A 21,922-nucleotide genomic window follows, 5' to 3' on the forward strand; every position below is an offset into this window, starting at 1 on the left:
GTGACATCACCACCAATATATTATACTAATAATAATAGGACACCACAACCTGTTTCCCCTGTATAATAATAATAATGACAGGACACCACAGGCTGCTGCCCCTGTATTATTATAATAATATTAATAAGTGGACCCCACTAGCTACTCCTTCTTTATAATATTAATAATAGGACAACAAAGGCTAGTCCTTCTGTATAATAATAAAAATAACAGGACACCACAGGCCGCTCCCCTGTATAATAATAATAATAACAACAACAACAACAAATGCACACCACAGGCTACTCCCACTGTATAATAATAATAATGCTTCCCGTGTATAATAATAACAGGACACCACAGGCTGCTCCTCCTGTATAATAACAGGACACCACAGGCTGCTCCTACTGTATAAAAACAGGACACCACAGGCTGCTCTCCCTGTGTAAAAATAATAACTGAACACCACAGGCTGCTTCCTCTGTATAATAATAACAGGGCACCATAGGCTGCTGCTCCAGTATAATAATAATAATAATAATAACAGGACTAAACAGGCTGATCCTTGTTAGGCGCCGGGGTCCGCTCGGCGGTGCGGCCCGGCGCCTAGCAACCAGGGACGCCGTGCGCGTTCAGCCGCCAGCTCCCTGGCAACGCTAGACGCCGGGCGCACGGAGCCGCTCTGACCTTAGCAACGGGGACGCCACGTTCAGCTGCGTTCCCCATTGCTGGGTCTGTCCTGATTACGTTATGATGTGCTGGCCGTGCAGCATGCAAGCTGCACGGCATTTCAGTAGATTACCCTGTCTGGATCTTGATTGGAGGGTTCCTGAATAAAGGCACCCTCAGGACTTCTTACAGACGCCGGTGATAGCTTCCTGTTTGCCTGTGTCTGCTACAGAGAGTTTCCAGTCCTGCTCAATCCGGTTGTTCCTGTCCTCAGAGATCCTGTACTCGGAAGTTTGTCATCTGTTCCTGGAGTCTGACCGAGCACCTTTAACATCTTGTGGTGTTCGTGAGTCGCGGCGCAGCCGTGTGTTGCGGCTTGTCCGCTTACTGTTTATTATTTTGTTTTACTTGTGTTCTGGAGCTTTTGCGGAGGATTCTGCTTCCACAGATCCACTCTGGTATTCAGCGGTGCTGGATAGGAGTAACGGATCAGTGGATCTTTGGTTGTCCTTTTCCTTGGCGGCTAGTCCGCACATACCTTCTGGTTTAAGTTAGTTAGCTTGTAACCCCTGGCCTGGTTGCTTAGTCAGAGGGCCCCTTGTTATCACCCTGTCTCGGATTTCCCCTTGTCTCCCATTAAGACCTGCGGGGGCATCGGGGTTGGGCAGACATAATCCGCCCTTTGAACGCGGCTGCCATGGGCTCAAGCAACCATAGTCTCGCAGGGGATTTCTGATAACACGGGCGAGACAACGGAGTTAGGGCGCCAGGGGTTACTAGGCTCTCCAGCTCCCACAACCAGCATATTTTACCTGTACTCAGATCTCTGCCATAAGATCTCCTCTGGTCTGGAGTACAGGAATCATAACATTATCACCGGCCAGACAAAAGAAAAGATTTAACTTAAAGTTAATTTTTTCACTTTTTCAGTTGGGAGAATTTGTCGGCCTTATGAATCCCGCCGGTGTTGGGCCAAATCCTGGCCAGCTTCTAGTTAGTCAGATTCAAGAACTTACTCAGATGGTTCAGGATCTGTCCCTCCGGGTGAGGTCACAGGAAGATCTGTTACGGACTTCCCCGAGGGTCATCCCTGAACCAAAAATGCATCTGCCTGACCGTTTTTCTGGGGATAGAAAACAGTTTTTTAATTTTAAAGAGTCTTGCAAACTGTATTTTCGTTTAAGACCAGTCTCCTCAGGTACGGAGGCTCAGCGGGTTGGAATTATTATTTCTCTGCTTCAGGGGGATCCTCAGACCTGGGCTTTTGGTTTAAAGACAGACGATCTGGCCTTATCGTCTGTAGACGCCTTTTTAAAATCTTTAGGGCTATTGTATGACGACCCTGATAGAGAGGCGTCCGCAGAGAGTCAGTTGCGTGCTCTTAGACAGGGTAGGAATCCCGCAGAGAATTATTGTACGGAGTTTCGCCGTTGGTCGAACGACTGTGGCTGGAATGACCCAGCCCTGCGCAGTCAGTTTCGCCTCGGCTTATCTGAATCTATAAAAGACAGTCTCCTCCAGTATCCCGCTCCTGAGACTCTCGATAAACTCATGGAGCTCTCTATTAAAATAGATCGTCGGCTCAGAGAGCGGAGGGCTGAAAAAGGGGCATCTGTCGGGTCTACTCCTTGTGTTCCTTCCATTCCTGTAGACATGGAGGAGCCTATGCAGATTGGTCTCTCCAAATTGTCTCCGGAAGAAAGAACCAGGAGGCAAAATTCTGGTCTTTGTTTATACTGTGGAGGTAAGGGACATTTTGCCCGTAGTTGTCCAAACAAGTCGGGAAACTTCCTGACCAAGTGAGTTGTGAGGGGGTTCACTTTGGTCTGCAGCTCATCTCCTCAAATAATTCACTGTTGGTTCCTGCTAAAGTTTCCTTTGGCAGCCTCTGTTCCTCGGTCTCTGCTTTTGTGGACAGTGGAGCTGCAGGAAACTTTATGGATTTAACATGGGCCAAGGCCTTAGGTATTCCTCAGTTAACCTTGGGTAGGTGTGTCACCATGCATGGTTTAGATGGGAGTCCCTTGTCCAATGGGGTTATTTCTCTATGTACACCTCCTGTTTTGCTCTCGGTGGGAGCTCTGCATTCTGAAAAGATTGAGTTTTTCCTTACCCATTGTCCAGCAGTTCCTGTGGTTCTGGGTCACCCTTGGCTGGCCTTTCATAATCCCATCATTGATTGGCAGTCTGGGGAGATCTTACAATGGGGTACCATCTGTAATAAAGAATGTATTACGCTTCCTATCCGAGTAGCTGCCGCCGTTCCCGCACCTATTCCTGGGGAATACCAGGATTTTATTGATGTATTTTCCAAGGGCAATGCGGATATTTTGCCTCCCCATAGGCCTTATGATTGTGCCATTGAGTTAATTCCTGGTGCCACGTTGCCTAAAGGAAGGTTATATGCATTGTCTGGTCCTGAAACTGTGGCCATGAATGAGTATGTGAAAGAAAGCCTTGGGAAAGGATTTATCAGGCCATCTAAATCCCCTTTAAGTGCAGGTTTCTTCTTCGTAGAGAAGAAGGATGGTTCACTCAGACCCTGCATTGACTTTAGAGCTTTGAATAAAATCTCAGTAAAGAATACTTACCCTCTGCCGCTGATCTCTGTCCTCTTTGATCAGCTACGTTCGGCTGTGATTTTTTTCTAAGATTGACCTGAGAGGAGCATATAACCTCATCAGAATCAAGTCAGGGGATGAGTGGAAAACGGCATTCAGTACTCAGTCAGGCCACTATGAGTATCTGGTTATGCCATTCGGCCTGTCCAACGCTCCGGCAGTTTTCCAGGATCTCATTAACGATGTGCTCCGTGAGTTTCTTGGAAGGTTCGTTGTAGTCTATTTAGACGATATTTTGATATATTCTGACTCTGTAGAACAACATGTTACCCAGGTGCGTCAGGTGCTAAAGAAATTACGTGAAAATCACCTATATGCCAAGCTGGAGAAGTGTGAATTTCATGTCACGGAGGTATCCTTTTTAGGGTACATTATTTCCCCTCGGGGATTCCGTATGGAACCAAAGAAGCTCCAAGCCATCCTTAGTTGGGCGCAACCCACCAACTTAAAAGCAATTCAGCGCTTTTTAGGGTTTGCGAACTACTATAGAAGATTTATTCACTCTTTCTCTGACCTAATAGCTCCCATTGTGGCACTGACTAAGAAGGGAGCAGATCCTACCAATTGGTCACGTGAAGCTGAGTTATCTTTTCAGGCCTTGAAACAAGCCTTTGTCTCAGCCCCCGTCCTTAGACATCCCAACCCAGAATTGCCTTTCATTGTTGAGGTTGATGCCTCGGAGGTTGGAGTAGGGGCTATCCTTTCTCAGAAGGATCCTGATTCCCTTGAATTACATCCTTGTGCCTTTATGTCCAGGAAATTCTCATCTGCAGAATCCAACTACGATGTTGGTAACCGGGAATTGCTGGCTATTAAATGGGCTTTCGAGGAGTGGAGGCATTGGCTTGAAGGAGCGACCCATACCATTTCAGTTTTGACTGATCACAAAAATCTTCAATACATTGAATCAGCTAAACGACTGAATGCCCGGCAGGCTCGTTGGGCTTTATTTTTTACTCGTTTCAAATTCATTATCACCTTCAGGCCAGGTTCCAAAAATACTAAGGCAGATGCCCTGTCACGCAGTTTTCTTCCGGTTCAAGACAACAGTCCTGTTACTCCCATACTTCCGTCTTCAGTCATTCAGGCAGGCCTCACACAGGATGTATTTACCCAGTTAAAGCTGCTTCAACATCAAGCTCCTGGAAATACTCCTGCTGGTCGTCTTTTTGTCCCTGAGTTTTTGAGAGCAACTGTTTTGACGGAGTTTCATGATAGCAAAGTTGCCGGGCATCCGGGAATCGCTAAGACTTTGGAATTAGTCTCCCGCTCAGTATGGTGGCCTGGTCTTTCCAAAGACATTAAAGAGTTTGTTTTTTCGTGTCAGGTCTGTGCACAGCATAAAGTTCCCCGTTCTTTGCCTATAGGTCAACTCATGCCCTTGAATGTTCCTCTTAGGCCATGGTCGCATATCTCCATGGATTTTGTGGTGGACCTCCCTCTGTCAGCCGGATGCCGAGTCATATGGGTGGTAGTGGACCGTTTTAGCAAAATGGCCCATTTCATTGCTCTTCCCCGATTGCCATCTGCCCAGGGATTGGCAGTCTTGTTCCTCCGCCATGTTTTCAGACTCCATGGCTTACCCACTGATATTGTCTCTGACAGGGGTCCACAATTCATTGCACAATTTTGGAAGTCTTTTTGTGCTTCGTTGAAGATGAAATTATCATTAACCTCCGGCTATCATCCCCAATCCAATGGACAGACTGAGCGAGTTAACCAATCTCTTAAACAATATTTGCGTTTGTACTCGGCCAAACTCCAAATTGACTGGTCTGAGTTTCTTCCATTGGCGGCGTTTGCTTATAATAATGCCTGTCATTCCTCCACCAATGTGTCTCCATTTTTTGCAGTTTTTGGTTTTCACCCCAGAGCTAATTCATTTTTTCAACATTCCTCTGTCTCCTCTCTGGCCCTGACCTCTCATCTTAAACTTATTTGGAAAAAAGTGCACCTGGCTCTCAGAAAAGCAGCTTTCCGGGAAAAAAAATTTTCTGACAGGCTCCGGCGGCCGTGCACTTTTAAAGTAGGAGACAGGGTGTGGTTGTCGACTCGCAACATTAAACTTCGACAAACCTCAGCCAGATTGGGTCCTAGATTTATTGGACCATTTCTCATTATCAAAAAGGTCAATCCAGTTGCTTTCCGGTTACGTTTACCAAAAACTTTACGGATCGGAAATACCTTCCATTGCTCATTGCTTAAACCTTATGTTTCGTCCAGTAGATTTCCTCGTAAAATATCTCAGGGGAGATCACCAGTAAATGTACAGGGTCAGCAGGAGTTCTTGGTGGAGAAGGTTCTCGATTCCAAGTTGTCCCGGGGTCGGCTTTATTTTTTGGTACATTGGAGAGGTTATGGGCCAGAAGAAAGGTCTTGGGTCCTGGATAAGGACCTTCATGCCCCAAGGCTCAAAAGGGCATTTTTTCGAGAATTTCCTCAGAAACCTGGCTTTAGGGGTTCCTTGACCCCTCCTCAAGGGGGGGGTACTGTTAGGCGCCGGGGTCCGCTTAATAATAGGACAACAAAGGCTAGTCCTTCTGTATAATAATAAAAATAACAGGACACCACAGGCCGCTCCCCTGTATAATAATAATAATAACAACAACAACAACAACATGCACACCACAGGCTACTCCCACTGTATAATAATAATAATGCTTCCCGTGTATAATAATAACAGGACACCACAGGCTGCTCCTCCTGTATAATAACAGGACACCACAGGCTGCTCCTACTGTATAAAAACAGGACACCACAGGCTGCTCTCCCTGTGTAAAAATAATAACTGAACACCACAGGCTGCTTCCTCTGTATAATAATAACAGGGCACCATAGGCTGCTGCTCCAGTATAATAATAATAATAATAATAACAGGACTAAACAGGCTGATCCTTGTTAGGCGCCGGGGTCCGCTCGGCGGTGCGGCCCGGCGCCTAGCAACCAGGGACGCCGTGCGCGTTCAGCCGCCAGCTCCCTGGCAACGCTAGACGCCGGGCGCACGGAGCCGCTCTGACCTTAGCAACGGGGACGCCACGTTCAGCCGCGTTCCCCGTTGCTGGGTCTGTCCTGATTACGTTATGATGTGCTGGCCGTGCAGCATGCAAGCTGCACGGCATTTCAGTAGATTACCCTGTCTGGATCTTGATTAGAGGGTTCCTGAATAAAGGCACCCTCAGGACTTCTTACAGACGCCGGTGATAGCTTCCTGTTTGCCTGTGTCTGCTACAGAGAGTTTCCAGTCCTGCTCAATACGGTTGTTCCTGTCCTCAGAGATCCTGTACTCGGAAGTTTGTCATCTGTTCCTGGAGTCTGACCGAGCACCTTTAACATCTTGTGGTGTTCGTGAGTCGCGGCGCAGCCGTGTGTTGCGGCTTGTCCGCTTACTGTTTATTATTTTGTTTTACTTGTGTTCTGGAGCTTTTGCGGAGGATTCCGCTTCCACAGATCCACTCTGGTATCCAGCGGTGCTGGATAGGAGTAACGGATCAGTGGATCTTTGGTTGTCCTTTTGCTTGGCGGCTAGTCCGCACATACCTTCTGGTTTAAGTTAGTTAGCTTGTAACCCCTGGCCTGGTTGCTTAGTCAGAGGGCCCCTTGTTATCACCCTGTCTCGGATTTCCCCTTGTCTCCCATGAAGACCTGCGGGGGCATCGGGGTTGGGCAGACATAATCCGCCCTTCGAACGCGGCTGCCATGGGCTCAAGCAACCATAGTCTCGCAGGGGATTTCTGATAACACGGGCGAGACAACGGAGTTAGGGCGCCAAGGGTTACTAGGCTCTCCAGCTCCCACAACCAGCATATTTTCCCTGTACTCAGATCTCTGCCATAAGATCTCCTCTGGTCTGGAGTACAGGAATCATAACAATCCTCCTGTATAATAATAACAACAGGACACAACAGGCTGCTCCCCCTGTAGAGTAGGATGCCACAAGCTGCTCCTCCTGTCTATTATGACAAGACAGGATGCTACCCCTGTATATTATTGCAACACAGGCTGCTCCTCCTGTATACTATGACAAAACAAGATGTTACCCTTGTATATTATGACAACACCGACCACTCCCCTGTATACTATGACAGCACAGGATGCTACCCCTGTATACTATGACAGCACAGGCCGCTGCCTCTGTATATTATGACAACACACACTGCTCCTCCTGTATACTATGACAACACAGGCCGCTCCCGCTGTACAGCACAATGCCACAGGACACAACACCTGTAATGTCCCGTGTATAGAATTACGGTAATGGTGGGGTCTGCACCACATGTACTACGGTAATGGCGGGGTCTGCGCCACATGTATTACGGTAACAGTGGGGTCTGCGCCACCTGTATTACGGTAACAACGGGGTCTGCGCCACCTGTATTACGGTAACAACGGGGTCTGCGCCACCTGTATTACGGTAACAACGGGGTCTGCGCCACCTGTATTACTGTAAAGGCGGAGTCTGCGTCACCTGTATTACGGTAACGGTGGGGCCCACGGCACCTGTATTACGGTAATGGTGGGGTACGCGCCAGCTGTATTACGGTAACGAAGGGGTCCGCGCCACCTGTATCACGGTAATGGCGGGGTCCGCGCCACCTGTATCACTGTAATGGCAGGGTCCGCGCCACCTGTTTCACGGTGACGGTGGGGTCAGCGCCACGTGTATCACGGTAACGGCGGGGTTCGTGCCCCCTGTGTCACGGTAACGGCGGGGTTCGTGCCCCCTGTGTCACGGTAACGGCGGGGTTCGTGCCCCCTGTGTCACGGTAACGGCGGGGTTCGTGCCCCCTGTGTCACGGTAACGGTGGGGTTCGTGCCCCCTGTGTCACGGTAACGGCGGAGTTCGTGCCCCCTGTGTCACGGTAACGGCGGGTCCGCGCCACCTGTATTACGGTAACGGCGGGGTCTGCACCACCTGTATTACGGTAACGGCGGGGTCTGCGCCACCTGTATTACGGTAACTGCGGGGTCTGCGCCTCCTGCATTACGGTAACGGCGGGGTCTTTGCCACCTGTATTACGGTCATAGGACAGTAGAGTGTCAGCCACCTGTACAGGGATAATGCAGCACCAGAGGCTGTTCCAGCTGAACTATAACAAGGCACCAGAGGCTGCTCCCCCTGTAGTACAGAACCTGAAACCAGAGCTGCTCAGCCTATAGAATAATAATAATAATATCATTACCTGCTGCCAGACACAGCAATGGCTGCTCTCTGCTCCTGCTGCCTTGTGGGAATGATAGAAGGAAGGCGGAGCTCAGACCAGGGGAAAATGGCCGCCGCTCCTGACGTCACTACACGGCCAGGATCCTATTGCTGCTGCAGCTGCTGCTTGACTGGTCTACCTTACTTCCGGACTGTGCGTTCCACCTTATTTCCGGTCTGTGCGTTCCACCTTATTTCCGGACTGTGCGTTCCACATACAGGAAGTGAGTTTTCATCGACTGCTGCAGCCTCCCATTGTCCGTGGAGATCAGGTAATGGCGTCTTACTGTACAGGGGGAGCAGCCTGTGGTGTCCTGATATTATTACTATACAGGAGGGAGCAGCCTGTGGTGTCCTGTTATTATTTTTATACAGGAGGAGCAGCCTGTGGTGTCCTGTTATTATTTTTATACAGGAGGAGCAGCCTGTGGTGCACATACTGATGTCACTGGTGATACAAGGTTGTTACACATAGGGGGCGGTATATACAAATAGGGGACGGTATACACACATAGGGGGTCGTATATACACATAGGGGGTGGTATACACACATAGGGGGCGGTATATACACATAGGGGGTGCTATACACACATAGGGGGCGGTATATACACATAGGGGGGTGATATACACACATGGGGAGGTGATATACACACATAGTGGGTGCTATACACACATAGGGGGTGGTATATACACATAGGGGGGTGATATACACATAGGGGGGTGATATACACATATGGGGAGGTGATACACACACATAGGGGGGCGGTATATACACATAGGGGGCAGTATACACACATAGGGGGCAGTATACACACATAGGGGGCAGTATACACACATAGGGGGCAGTATACACACATAGGGGGCAGTATACACACATGGGGCGGTATACACACATGGGGTGGTATACACATATAGGAGGTTGGTATACACATATAGGAGGTTGGTATACACACACATGGGGGGCGGTATACACACATGGGGGGTGGTATACACACATGGGGGGGTGGTATACACACATGGAGGTGGTATACACACATGGGGGTGGTATACACACATAGGGGGCTGTATACACACATGGGGGACGGTATACACACATGGGGGGCGGTATACACACATAGGGGGGTGATATACACACATAGGGCGGTGATATACACACATAGGGCGGTGATATACACACATAGGGCGGTGATATACACACATAGGGGGGCGGTATATACACTTGGGGGTGGTATACACACATAGGGGGTGGTATACACACATAGGGGGTGGTATACACACATAGGGGTGCGATATACACACATAGGGGTGCGATATACACACATAGGGGGAACGGTATACACACGTAGGGGGAACGGTATACACACGTAGGGGGAACGTTATACACACGTAGGGGGAACGTTATACACACATAGGGGTAACGGTATACACACATGGGGGTAGTATTTACACAGTGGGACGGAATACACACATAGGGGGGCGGTATATACACATAGGGGGCGGTATACACACATAGGAGGTCGGTATATACACGTTGGGGGCGGTATATACACATAGGGGGACGGTATATACACATGGGGGGGCGGTATACACACATAGGGGGGCAATATACACACATAGGGGAGTGATATACATACATAGGGGGGTGATATACACACATAGGGGGGATGATATACACACATAGGGGGCGGTAAACACAGGGGGCAGTATACACATATAGGGGAATGGTATACACACATAGGGGATGGTATTCACACATAGGGAGGCTGTATACACACATAGGGGGGTGGTATACACACATAGGGGGCGGCATATACACATAGGAGGCGGTATACACACATATGGGGAACGGTATACACACATACGGGGAACGGTATACACACATAGGGGGCAGTATACACACATAGGGGGGCAGTATACACACATTGGGGGGCGGTATTTACACATAGGGGGCGGTATTTACACATAGGGGGCGGTATTTACACATAGGGGGCGGTATTTAAACATAGGGGGGCGGTATTTACACATGGGGATGGTATACACACATAGGGGGTGGTGTACACACATGGGGGAGGTGTACACACATAGGGGGTGTTATACACACAAACGAGGACAGTATACACACATAGGGGGAGGCATTTACACATAGGGGGCGGTATTTACACGTAGGGGGCAGTATTTACACGTAGGGGGCGGTATTTACATGTAGGGGGGGGCGGTATACACACGTAGGGGGGCGGTATGCACACATAGGGGAGACAGTATACACACATAGCCCCCTTCCCTGCTGCCCCCTGACTTCCTCCCATACCCTTCCATCAACCTCACCTGCCGCCCCTGCCTGTCCCCTTCTATCCCCCTCACCTGATGTGACACCGCAACCCTGGCACTCCGAATGCATTCCTACTGTCCCTTTACGTCAAGAACCTCATCTCCTCCCAGTTCTCAAACCCCGGCGCCCCTTTTCCACTATCAACTCGCTCTTCACCCCCCCCGCCTCGCCCCCCCCCCCCCCCCCCCGCCCCCTCACTCTCTGCTCTTGACTTTGCCACCTACTTCCCATCCAGAATTGGCTCCCTATGGCAGGATATCACATCCCACCAGACCCTGAGCAACCCCCTCCTCCATTTCCTGACTTCCGCCCTCTCCTTACCTCCTACCAACTCTGACATCTCTCTTCTCTATCTAGTGTGGAAGTCATGGCCCTCGGCCGTTCCTTACCCCCTCCAACTCCCCATTTGACCCTATCACCTCCCACCTCCTCCGCTACCTCTCTTCTTCTGCCTGTTCCAATCTCTTCCTTTCATCAGACACTGCCCCCTCTGCCTTTAAGCATGCTCTTGTTTCTCCTGTTCTTAAAAATCCTACCCTTGATCTAACGTATCTCTCCAACTATCGACCATCTCTCTCCTTCTAACTCCTTGAGCATATAGTCTACAATCGCCTGTCTTTCCTCACACTCACTGCTTGACCCATTCCAGCCTGGCTTCCGTCCTCTCCACTCCACTGATACTGCCCTCGCTAAAGTCTGCAAAGACCTCCATGCTGCCAAACCCAATGGTCACTACTCTCTGCTTATTCTCCTTCACCTCTCTGCTGCATTGGACACTGTGGGGGGACCCGCTCTAGCCCCTGCGTGAGACTGGCTAAATACAGGTGAACCAAGCATTTATGTGAGGCTGTACATACATAAGGAGACATGGCCATTATAAATATACAGCAGTAGCTCCGGCACCATGGCGGGGGGCGGAGCTACATTAGAGCGGGCTCAGCGGCATATTGGCGTCTTCCTCTGCATGAGCTGCAGCAGCCTCCACAGCTCCTCCAGAACTGCCCCTGTATACACTGGTACCGGGTATAGAGGGGGGAGCCGCTATCATTGTGCACAAGAATCCCCTGTGGGGTTTTATAAAGAATCTCACTGTGGTTACACAGATGTAACAACCACTGACAGCCTCACTGGGGCCGGTCACCATTGTGTGCGCTCTCTTCTCTGTCTCCTCTCACATGCAATAGGGCAGGCTTGTCATATATCATATCAGGCTGTATTGTGTGTGTATATTGTACTGTTTTATACTACACTGTGGTAAAACAGAAGTCTTGCAGTGTGTGTAATGCCAGGTTCTCTCCTAGCACATCCAGCTCAGTATCATGTGAGCAGTGTAGTCAGTCATCTCATGCTGATACTAATGTGGGGGAGAATGCGGAGCCCCCCTGGTTGGGGGCTATAAAAACTATGATGTCTGATATGTCATCTCAGCTCACTGCAACTGCAAACAAGACACAAGAACTGCAACATGCAGTGGGTAGCCTTACTGCTAAGAGTCCCTCCCTGCCTACTTCACAGAAACCTGCTCTCCTATCAGATACTGATGTTGATGTACAAGATGATGGGGACCCCATAAGTGGGGGGATCCCGCCCCAATTCAGGGTATTGAACCCCTCATATTGGCTATTAGGGAGGTGTTAAAGCTCCCCCTGGGGGATGCAAGTACTCAGCAGTCATTTTTTCTCCCTCAAAAGGAACCAAAAATTGGATGATTTATTTAAACTAGCCTGGAAGAATCCAGATAAAAAATATCAAGTGACAAAAAGGTTTCTGAATACCTTCCCCTCTGCCCCTGAAGGCAGGAAATTCTAGGAAGAATCCCCAGCCATAGATGTCTCAGTCTCTCGCCTTTCTAAAAAGGCAGTGCTCCCTGCTCCGGGCTCCCTTACGGTGAAGGACCCTGCAGTTTGAAAAATAGAGACCACTCTAAAATCTATTTACGTTTCTGCAGGCGTAGCACAATGGGCAGTCATTGCAGGTTGCTGGATGACACATGCATACCACTCCTGGGCTAGTCAAATAAAGGAAGGTCTCTCGGGTAATATGACCTTAGTCGACACTGTTGCCTTACTGACTCACATTCAGGAAACGGCAAGAGTCCTCTGTCGCTCCTTAAAAGAGATTGGCACTGTTAATTCTGGAACCACTGCTATGGCTGTGTCTGCGCTCAGAGCCATATAGTTACGTCAGTGGATTGTTGATGCTGACTCAAAACGTAATGTGGAATCTCTTCCCTTCACAGGTGAATGGCTATTTGGAGGTGACCTGGACACCTTGATTTAGAAGGCTACGGCAGGGAAATCCACATTTCTCCATTCAGTGGGCCCTCCTGCTAGACGTTCCTATCTGGGACCATCTACTCAGTCCTTTCGGTCCTCCAGATTTCGATCCAGAGCCGAAGGAGCCTCCAACGCAACGAGAGACTCCATGGGAAAACCTATAAAACCAACAGTTGCTGGGTCTCAGAACCAGAAAACCAGTTCTGCTCCCGCAAACACTTTAGCATGATGGTACACACCCACCCCGAGGAGATCTCGTGGTGGGAGCTCGGTTACATCACTTCAGCCACATCTGGGACGGTTCTTGCCAGGATGTTTGGGTTAGGGACCTTATCTCTCAGGGCTACAAGCCGGAGTTCAAAGGTACACCTCCCCAACGAGTTTTCAAATCAGGCTTACCAGTTTTGGAAAGTATGCATGGTACTCTACTACTGGCCATAAAGAAGTTGGTACAGTCCCAGGTCATTGTCCCAGTACCACTGTTGCAACAAGGTCAGGGTTACTACTCCAGTCTGTTTGAAGTACCGAAACCAGATGGGTCTGTGAGATCCTTTCTGAATCTGAAGTCTACCTGAAGGTTTTCAAATTCAAGATGGAATCTCTGAGGGCAGTGATCGCAGGCCTGGAACCACAGGAGTTCCTAGTATCCCTGGATATCAAGGATGCTTATCTACATATCCCAATTTGGCCACCTCATCAGGTCTTTCTGAGGTTTTCCCATTCTGAACGATCACTACCAATTTTAGGTATTACCCTTCTTATTGTCTACAGCTCCAAGGGTGTTCACGAAGGTGATGGTGGAAATGATGTTTCAACTCAGGGTCCAGGGGGTCAATGTGATCCCATACCTGGACGATCTGATAAAAGCAAGATCAAGGGAGCTTCTATTACTCCAAATAGAAAGGGTAGTGGACAAGTGGAATAGCCTCCCATCAGAGGTGGTAGAGGCTAAGACAGAGCAATTTAAACATGCATGGGATAGAGACATAAGGATATCCTTCCAAAGAAATAAGGATCAAATAAGGTTAGAGGAAAAAATAATGTAAAAAAAAAAAAAAAAGGGGGCAGACTAGATGGGCCAAGTGGTTCTTATCTGCCGACAAATTCTATGTTTCTATAGATCGCACTATCCAACTCCTGTCTCACGACGGGTGGATCCTGAATCTACAGAAGTCCCAGCTGGAACAGTCTCTGCGGCTCCTGTTTCTGGGCATGCTTCTGGAAACTGTAGCACAGAAAGTATTCCTCCAAGTGGACAAGTCGAGAACACTCCAAGAAATGGTACTCATGGTCTTCAGACCTGCTCGAGTCTCTGTCCATCTTTGCATAACATTGTTGGGAAAGATGGTGGCCTCCTACGAGGCAATACAGTATGGAAGGTTCCATGCTAGACCCTTCCAATTGGATATCCTGAACAAATGGTCCGGTTCCCATCTTCAGATGCACCGGATAATTCGGCTGTCACCCCAGGCCAGGATTTCACTCCTGTGGTGGACACAGTCTTCCAACCTCTTAGAAGGCCGGAACTTCAGGATTCAGGACTGGATCCTCCTCTACAACAGATGCGAGTCTACGAGGATAGGGAGCTGTCACCGAAGAGGCGCAGTTCCAGGGCAGGTGGTCTGCACAGGAGGCCCTGCTTCCAATCAACATTCTGGAACTTCGGGCTATCCACAACGTCTCTGCTTCAGGCATCTCCTCTACTAAGGCATCGGGCGATTCAGGTGCAGTCAGACAATGCCACGGCGGTGGCGTACATCAATCGACAAAGAGGGACAAAAAGCAGGCCCTGCATACGAGAAGTGTCAAGAATACTCCTCTGGGCAGAAAAACATGCAAGAGCGCTGTCTGCAACCTTCATTCCGGGAGTGGACAACTGGGAGGCGGCCCTCCTAAGCCGCCACGACCTCCACCCGGGGGATGGGGACTACACCCTCAGGTGTTCCAACTGATCATCGACAGGTGGGGTTGCCCACAGATCGACTTGATGGCCTCTTATCTCAACAAGAAGTTTCGCTGCTATTGCTCACGAACCAGGGACCCTCAGGCGAACACAGTGGATGCACTGACTTCGCTTTGGCCTTACCAGCTGGTCTACCTGTTTCCTCCGATGTCTCTGATCCCAAGGGTGCTCAAGTGGATCAGACATCAAAGAGTGGTAGCAATATTGATTGCCCTGGATTGGCCCCGAAGGGCGTGGAACACGGCTCTTCTGGACATGTCCGTACAGGACCCTTGGCCTCTACCACTAAGAAGGGATCTTCTTCAACAAGGACCGTTCGTCTACCCGGACTTACGGCGGCTTCGTTTGATGGCATGGAAGTTGAGCGGAACATCCTAGCTCCAAAAAAGTAATTGGCTTACGTCTGGGATTCATTAAGGTCCAGATTTCAGATCTTTCCATCTTCTTCCAGAAGAAGTTGTCTCTCTAGCCGGAAGTTCAGACCTTCTTGCAAGGGGTGCTTCATATACAACCTCCCTTTGTGCCCCCTACGGCACCTTGGGATCTAGATGTTAGGTTACGTTTTCTACAGTCCTCCTGGTTCGAACCCCTGATGATGGTAGAGGATAAATACTTCTTGTGGAAGACGGTGATGTTACTGGCCCTGGCTTCTGCTAGGCATGTCTCAGAATTGGGGGCCTTGTCGTGCAAAAGTCCTTACTTGTTTTTTTACGAGAACAGAGCGGAGTTCAGGACTCAACAGCAGTTCCTGCCGAAGGTGGTCTCCACGTTTCACTTGAATCACCCTATTGTGATTCTGTCAAGTTCTGGCACTGCTTCTATTCCAGATGCATTGGATGCTGTACGAGCCTTGCAAGTCTATGTCAAAAGGACGGCTCGCATCAGGAAGACGGATCCCTTGATCGTGCTGTATGATGCACGTAAAAAAGGTTGCCCTGCTTCAAAGTCCATTGCTCGTTGGATTAAGCTTACTATCCAACAGGCTTATGTGTCGGCAGCCTTACTGGTTTCACAGTCTCTGAAGGACCACTCTACTAGATCGTGGTTTCTTCCTGGGCGGCTGCCCGTGGAGTCTCGGCCCTTCAACTATGCCGAGCTGCTACCTGGTTGGGGACTAACACATTTGTGAAGTTCTACAAATTTGATAACCTGACCAAAGAGGATAACCAATTTGGGCAGGCGGTGCTGCAGTTGTCTCCGCATGTTTCTACCAGTTGTGGAAGCTTTGGGACATCCCCATCATACTAATTCTGTCCCCAATATCCCTTATGAATGCTAGACAAAATAGGATTTTATATACCTACTGGTAAATCCTTTTCTCGTAGTCCATAAGGTATATTGGGCGCCCGCCTCTGTGCGCTGACTTTCTGCAGGTTCTCTGTTATGTGTTACCTGTTCATCTGTTGCTGTTAATGTTACCAGACCTTGCTGGCTTAGTTTTGTATTGGTGTGCTGGTGTTTATATCTCACCACACCTGTTGTTGTTTTTATGTTCCTTCTCTCAAGTATGTAATTCTCCTTCGGCACTGTTTTACCTATAACTTAGCTGTAGGAGGAGGCATAGAGGGCAGGAGCCAGCACACCCAGTGAAGAATTTAAAGTGCACTTGCTCCTTTGTACCTGTCTATACCCCATCGTACTAATTCTGTCCCCAATATCCCTTAAGGACTACGAGAAAAGGATTTACCAGCAGGTATAGTAAAATCCTATTTACTCCCTTGCGTGATACTGCCCTCTCCTGGCTGTCCTCCTACGTTTCTGACGGTTCCTTCTGTCTCCCTCCCCCCACTTCCTCTAGCATTCAGTTTCTCCCAAGGTTCTGTTCTGGACCTCTCCTTTTCTCGCTGCACATCCTCTTTAGGTGAGCTCTTTAGCTCTTCACTTACAGTATCATCTCTACGCTAATGATACTCAAATCTACCTTTCCTCCCTGGACCTCTCCCCCGCTGTCCTCATATCTCCAACTGTCACTCTGCTATCTCTTCCTGAATGTCCCAACGCTTTCTTAAACTTATGTCTAACGCTGAGCTGATCATCTTTCCTCCCTCCCGCATAACTTCTCCCACAATTTAATTATCTATTGATGACACTACTATCTCCTATAACCCCCAAGTGTGATGTCTTGGAGTAATCCTTCCCTCCTCCCTCTCCTTCACACCACACATTCAGCACCTCTCACAGTACTGCCATTTCCATCTCAAAAACATTTTAAGGCTCAGACACTTTCTAACCCAGAATGCTACTTAGATCCTCATCCACTCACTGGTCATCTCCAGATTGGACTACTGTAATCTCCTTTCTGGCATCTCTGACATACACCTCTCTCCACTCCAATCTATCCTCAGTGCTGCTGCCCATCTCATCTTCCTCACTAAACGTACTACATCCACCTCCCCTCTCATGCAGGACCTTCACCTGCTCCCCTTCCCATTCAGAATACAATTCAAGCTTCTCACATTGAAAGCCCTCACCCACTCTTCTCCCTGTTGCATCTCTGACCACATCTCTCCTACACTCCCACTCTGCCTCTCCTGCCAACTGGTTACTTCCTCCCAGTCCTACCTATTTTGCACGTGCTCTCCCCATCTCACTCTCCACCTCTCTACAAAACTTAAAAATGGTCTCTCAAGGCCCACTTCTTCACCAACCCCAGCCAATTGTCCTCCTAACCCTCTTATCTGACCTCAGTCTTCAGCTTCTATGTCACCCTGGTCTGTTAGCCCTATCTATAGTAATAATACAAGGACATGACTGGGGAGGTGAGGGGATCTGGGAGTGTCACAGTGACATCACTTATATCTATAGTAATGATACAGGAACATGACTGGGGGGGTGAAGGTATCTGGCAGTATTTACAGTGATATTGATGCCTCCCCCATTTTGCAGGGTTGCACAGTAGTGAAGAAGACATCTGGTGAGTGTGAGACACCCAGCAGCCATCCCCGTGTGTCAGGAGGACTAAGCAGAACCCAGAGCCCCATCACGGTGCCTGCACCTCACTCACTAATACATGAGAGACACAGTGACCAGAAGATCCTGGAACTCACCAACAAGATCATTCAGCTGCTGACTGGAGAAGTGACTGCCAGGAATAGGGCATTATACAGTAACACCAGGGGGGTGTCTGGGTGATGACTGGAGAGGTGACTGCTGGGAATGGGGCATTATACAGTAACACCGGGGGACGTGTCTGGGTAATTACTGGAGAGGTGACTGCTGGGAATGGGACATTATACAGTAACACCATGAGATGTGTATTGGTAATGACTGCATCATTGTGTGTGTCAGGTTCCTATAAGGTGTCAGGATGTCACTGTCTATGTCTCCATGCAGGAGGAGGAGTATATAGAGGAACACAGGGGTCTGTACAAGGACGTGATGATGGAGAATCACCGGCCCCTCACATCACTGGGTAAGAAGAGACTGTCATGTATTGTACAGGGGAGAGCAGGTATGGGGGCCCCTATATACACACATCATCTGATAATCACATATATACACTGTAGTCAGTCACTGTGTGTCTCCTACAGATGGACCCAGTAACAGAGATACCCCAGAGAGATGTCCCCATCCTCTGTATTCCCAGGATTGTACAGAGGAGAATCACAGGATCCCACAGGAGGATCAGGTAGGTGGGATTTAGGGTCTCCCCAATATACCAAAGTGACCATCACTATATGATCTGTAGAGGAGCTGTGTGTCTTATACACTGATATTATACTGTTTTACCTCAGTTTACTTAGACTGTATGCAAATGTCATTATAGTGTCTTTTGTTTTTTTTAGGTAGAACGTCTGTCTGATATTAAAATAGAAGATATAGAGGGAGAAGAAGAGACGTATGTGACTGATATAAAGGCAGAAGATATAGAGGGAGAAGAGGAGACGTATGTGATTGATATAAAGGCAGAAGATATAGAGGGAGAAGAAGAGACATATGTGACTGATATAAAGGCAGAAGATATAGAAGGAGAAAAAGAGACGTATGTGACTGATATAAAGGCAGAAGATATAGAGGGAGAAGAAGAGACGCATGTGACTGATATAAAGGCAGAAGATATAGAGGGAGAAGAAGAGACATATGTGACTGATATAAAGGCAGAAGATATAGAGGGAGAAGAAGAGACATATGTGACTGATATAAAGGCAGAAGATATAGAGGGAGAAGAAGAGACGTATGTGACTGATATAAAGACAGAAGATACAGAGGGAGAAGAAGAGACGTATGTGACTGATATAAAGGCAGAAGATATAGAGGGAGAAGAAGAGACATATGTGACTGATATAAAGGCAGAAGATATAGAGGGAGAAGAAGAGACGTATGTGACTGATATAAAGACAGAAGATATAGAGGGAGAAGAAGAGACGTATGTGACTGATATAAAGGCAGAAGATATAGAGGGAGAAGAAGAGACATATGTGACTGATATAAAGGCAGAAGATACAGAGGGAGAAGACGAGACGTATGTGACTGATATGAAGGCAGAAGATATGGAGGGAGAAGAAGAGACGTATGTGACTGATATGAAGGCAGAAGATATAGAGGGAGAAGAAGAGACGTATGTGAGGGGTGATCAGCAGTGTAAGGAGGAGGAGATCCCTACAGATATCAGTACAGGTGAGTAATAAACACTTATTACAGAAATGAGTCACATATTCTCCTTGCTCAGTCACTACAACAATCTCTTATCCTACACCCTCCTCTGTCAGTACAAACTAATGAGGAATATGTATTTTCCCAGTGGGGAAGTCAGGAGCCATCAGCCCCTTTTATACTCCTGCTCTCCCCTCACATCATGTCACTGTGTGTTATCAGCCCAGAGATCTGACCAGTCTCCTCCCCACACTCTCTGGTGTATCTCATACATCAGGAGCCATCAGCCCCTATTATACTCCTACTCTCCCCCTCACATCATGTCACTGTGTGTTACCAGCCCAGAGATCTGACCAGTCTACTCTCCACACTCTCTCGTATCTCATACATCAGGAGCCATCAGCCCCTATTATACTCCTGCTCTCCCCCTCACATCATGTCACTGTGTGTTACCAGCCCAGAGATCTGACCAGTCACCTCCCCACACTCTCTGGTGTATCTCATACATCAGGAGACATCAGCCCCTATTATACTCCTGCTCTTCCCTCACATCATGTCACTGTGTGTTACCAGCCAAGAGGTCTGACCAGTCTCCTTCCCACACTCTGGTGTATCTCATACATCAGGAGACATCAGCCCCTATTATACTCCTGCTCTCCCCCTCACATCATGTCACTGTGTTACCAGCCCAGATATCTGATCAGTCTCCTCCCCACACTCTCTGGTGTATCTCATACATCAGGAGCCATCAGCCCCTATTATACTCCTGCTCTCCCCCTCACATCATGTCACTGTGTGTTACCAGCCCAGAGATCTGACCAGTCTCCTCCCCACACTCTCTGGTGTATCTCATACATCAGGAGACATCAGCCACTATTATACTCCTGCTCTCCCCCTCACATCATGTCACTGTGTGTTACCAGTCCAGAGATCTGACCAGTCTCCTCCCCACACTCTCTGGTGTATCTCATACATCAGGACCCATCAGCCCCTATTACACTCCTGCTCTCCCCCTCACATCATGTCACTGTGTGTTACCAGCCCAGAGATCTGACCAGTCTCCTCCCCACACTCTCTGGTGTATCTCATACATCAGGAGCCATCAGCCCCTATTATACTCCTGCTCTCCCCCTCACATCATGTCACTGTGTGTTACCAGCCCAGAGATCTGACCAGTCTCCTTCCCACACTCTCTGGTGTATCTCATACATCAGGATCCATCAGCCCCTATTATACTCCTGTTCTCCCCTCACATCATGTCACTGTGTGTCTCCAGCCCAGAGATCTGGCCAGTCTCCTCCCCACACTCTCTGGTGTATCTCATACATCAGGAGCCATCAGCCCCTATTATACTCCTGCTCTCCCCCTCACATCATGTCACTGTGTGTCACCAGCCCAGAGATCTGACCAGTCTCCTCCCCACACTCTCTGGTGTATCTCATACATCAGGAGCCATCAGCCCCTATTATACTCCATCTCTCCCCCTCACATCATGTCACTGTGTGTTACCAGCCCAGAGATCTGACCAGTCTCCTCCCCACACTCTCTGGTGTATCTCATACATCAGGAGCCATCAGCCCCTATTATACTCCTGCTCTCCCTCTCACATCATGTCACTGTGTGTTACCAGCCAAGAGGTCTGACCAGTCTCCTTCCCACACTCTCTGGTGTATCTCATACATCAGGAGACATCAGCCCCTATTATACTCCTGCTCTCCCTCTCACATCATGTCACTGTGTGTTACCAGCCCAGAGATCTGACCAGTCTCCTCCCCACACTCTCTGGTGTATCTCATACATCAGGATCCATCAGCCCCTATTATACTCCTGCTCTCCCCCTCCTCATGTCACTGTGTGTCTCCAGAAGCCATACTGTGTGTTAGCAGTACCTCTGCCTATGGTATTACATGCCCTGAGAGTGTCACTAATAGCACACAACGGTCTGTATATAAAGCACTTTTCTCTTACGTTCTAGAGGATGCTGGGTTCCATATTTGTACCATGGGGCATAGACGGGCCCACCAAGAGCCACCGGCACCCCAAGAGTCCAACAGTGTGGGCTGGCTCCTCCCTCCATGACCGCCCCTCCAGACCCAGTTTAGAAAATGTGCCCGGAGGAGCCGGTCACAGCTAGGGGAGCTCTACTGAGCTACTTTAGTAAAAAAAAAATTAGAGTTGGTTTTTTTACAGGGAGACTGCTGGCAACATCCTCCCTGCATCGAGGGACTGATTGGGGGAGCAGTGTCCGCCCTGCGGGGTCTGAGCCACTATCTCCGCTGACTGAGCACTGAG

The 21,922-nt window shown here is 48.8% G+C and overlaps 2 protein-coding genes across 3 annotated transcripts in view; one reads left to right on the forward strand and one right to left on the reverse strand.

Moving 5' to 3' along the window:
• Positions 1-21,922, reverse strand: part of LOC134983892 (oocyte zinc finger protein XlCOF22-like) — a 630,483-nt gene that overhangs the window by 284,591 nt on the left and 323,970 nt on the right. The gene's annotated exons all lie outside the window — the stretch shown is intronic.
• The window catches only part of LOC134983904 (zinc finger protein 665-like), an 89,295-nt gene that overhangs the window by 14,432 nt on the left and 52,941 nt on the right, over positions 1-21,922 (forward strand). For both annotated transcript variants that reach the window (XM_063949516.1, XM_063949517.1), the window contains 4 exons: positions 17,924-17,951; positions 18,371-18,449; positions 18,568-18,665; positions 18,823-19,654. In XM_063949516.1, the coding sequence (XP_063805586.1) occupies positions 18,416-18,449; positions 18,568-18,665; positions 18,823-19,654 (964 nt within the window). In that variant the 5' untranslated portion in view covers positions 17,924-17,951; positions 18,371-18,415. The remainder of the gene's footprint in view (positions 1-17,923; positions 17,952-18,370; positions 18,450-18,567; positions 18,666-18,822; positions 19,655-21,922) is intronic.

Source organism: Pseudophryne corroboree, assembly GCF_028390025.1.
Source record: "Pseudophryne corroboree isolate aPseCor3 chromosome 3 unlocalized genomic scaffold, aPseCor3.hap2 SUPER_3_unloc_28, whole genome shotgun sequence".
Classification (NCBI taxonomy): domain Eukaryota; kingdom Metazoa; phylum Chordata; class Amphibia; order Anura; family Myobatrachidae; genus Pseudophryne; species Pseudophryne corroboree.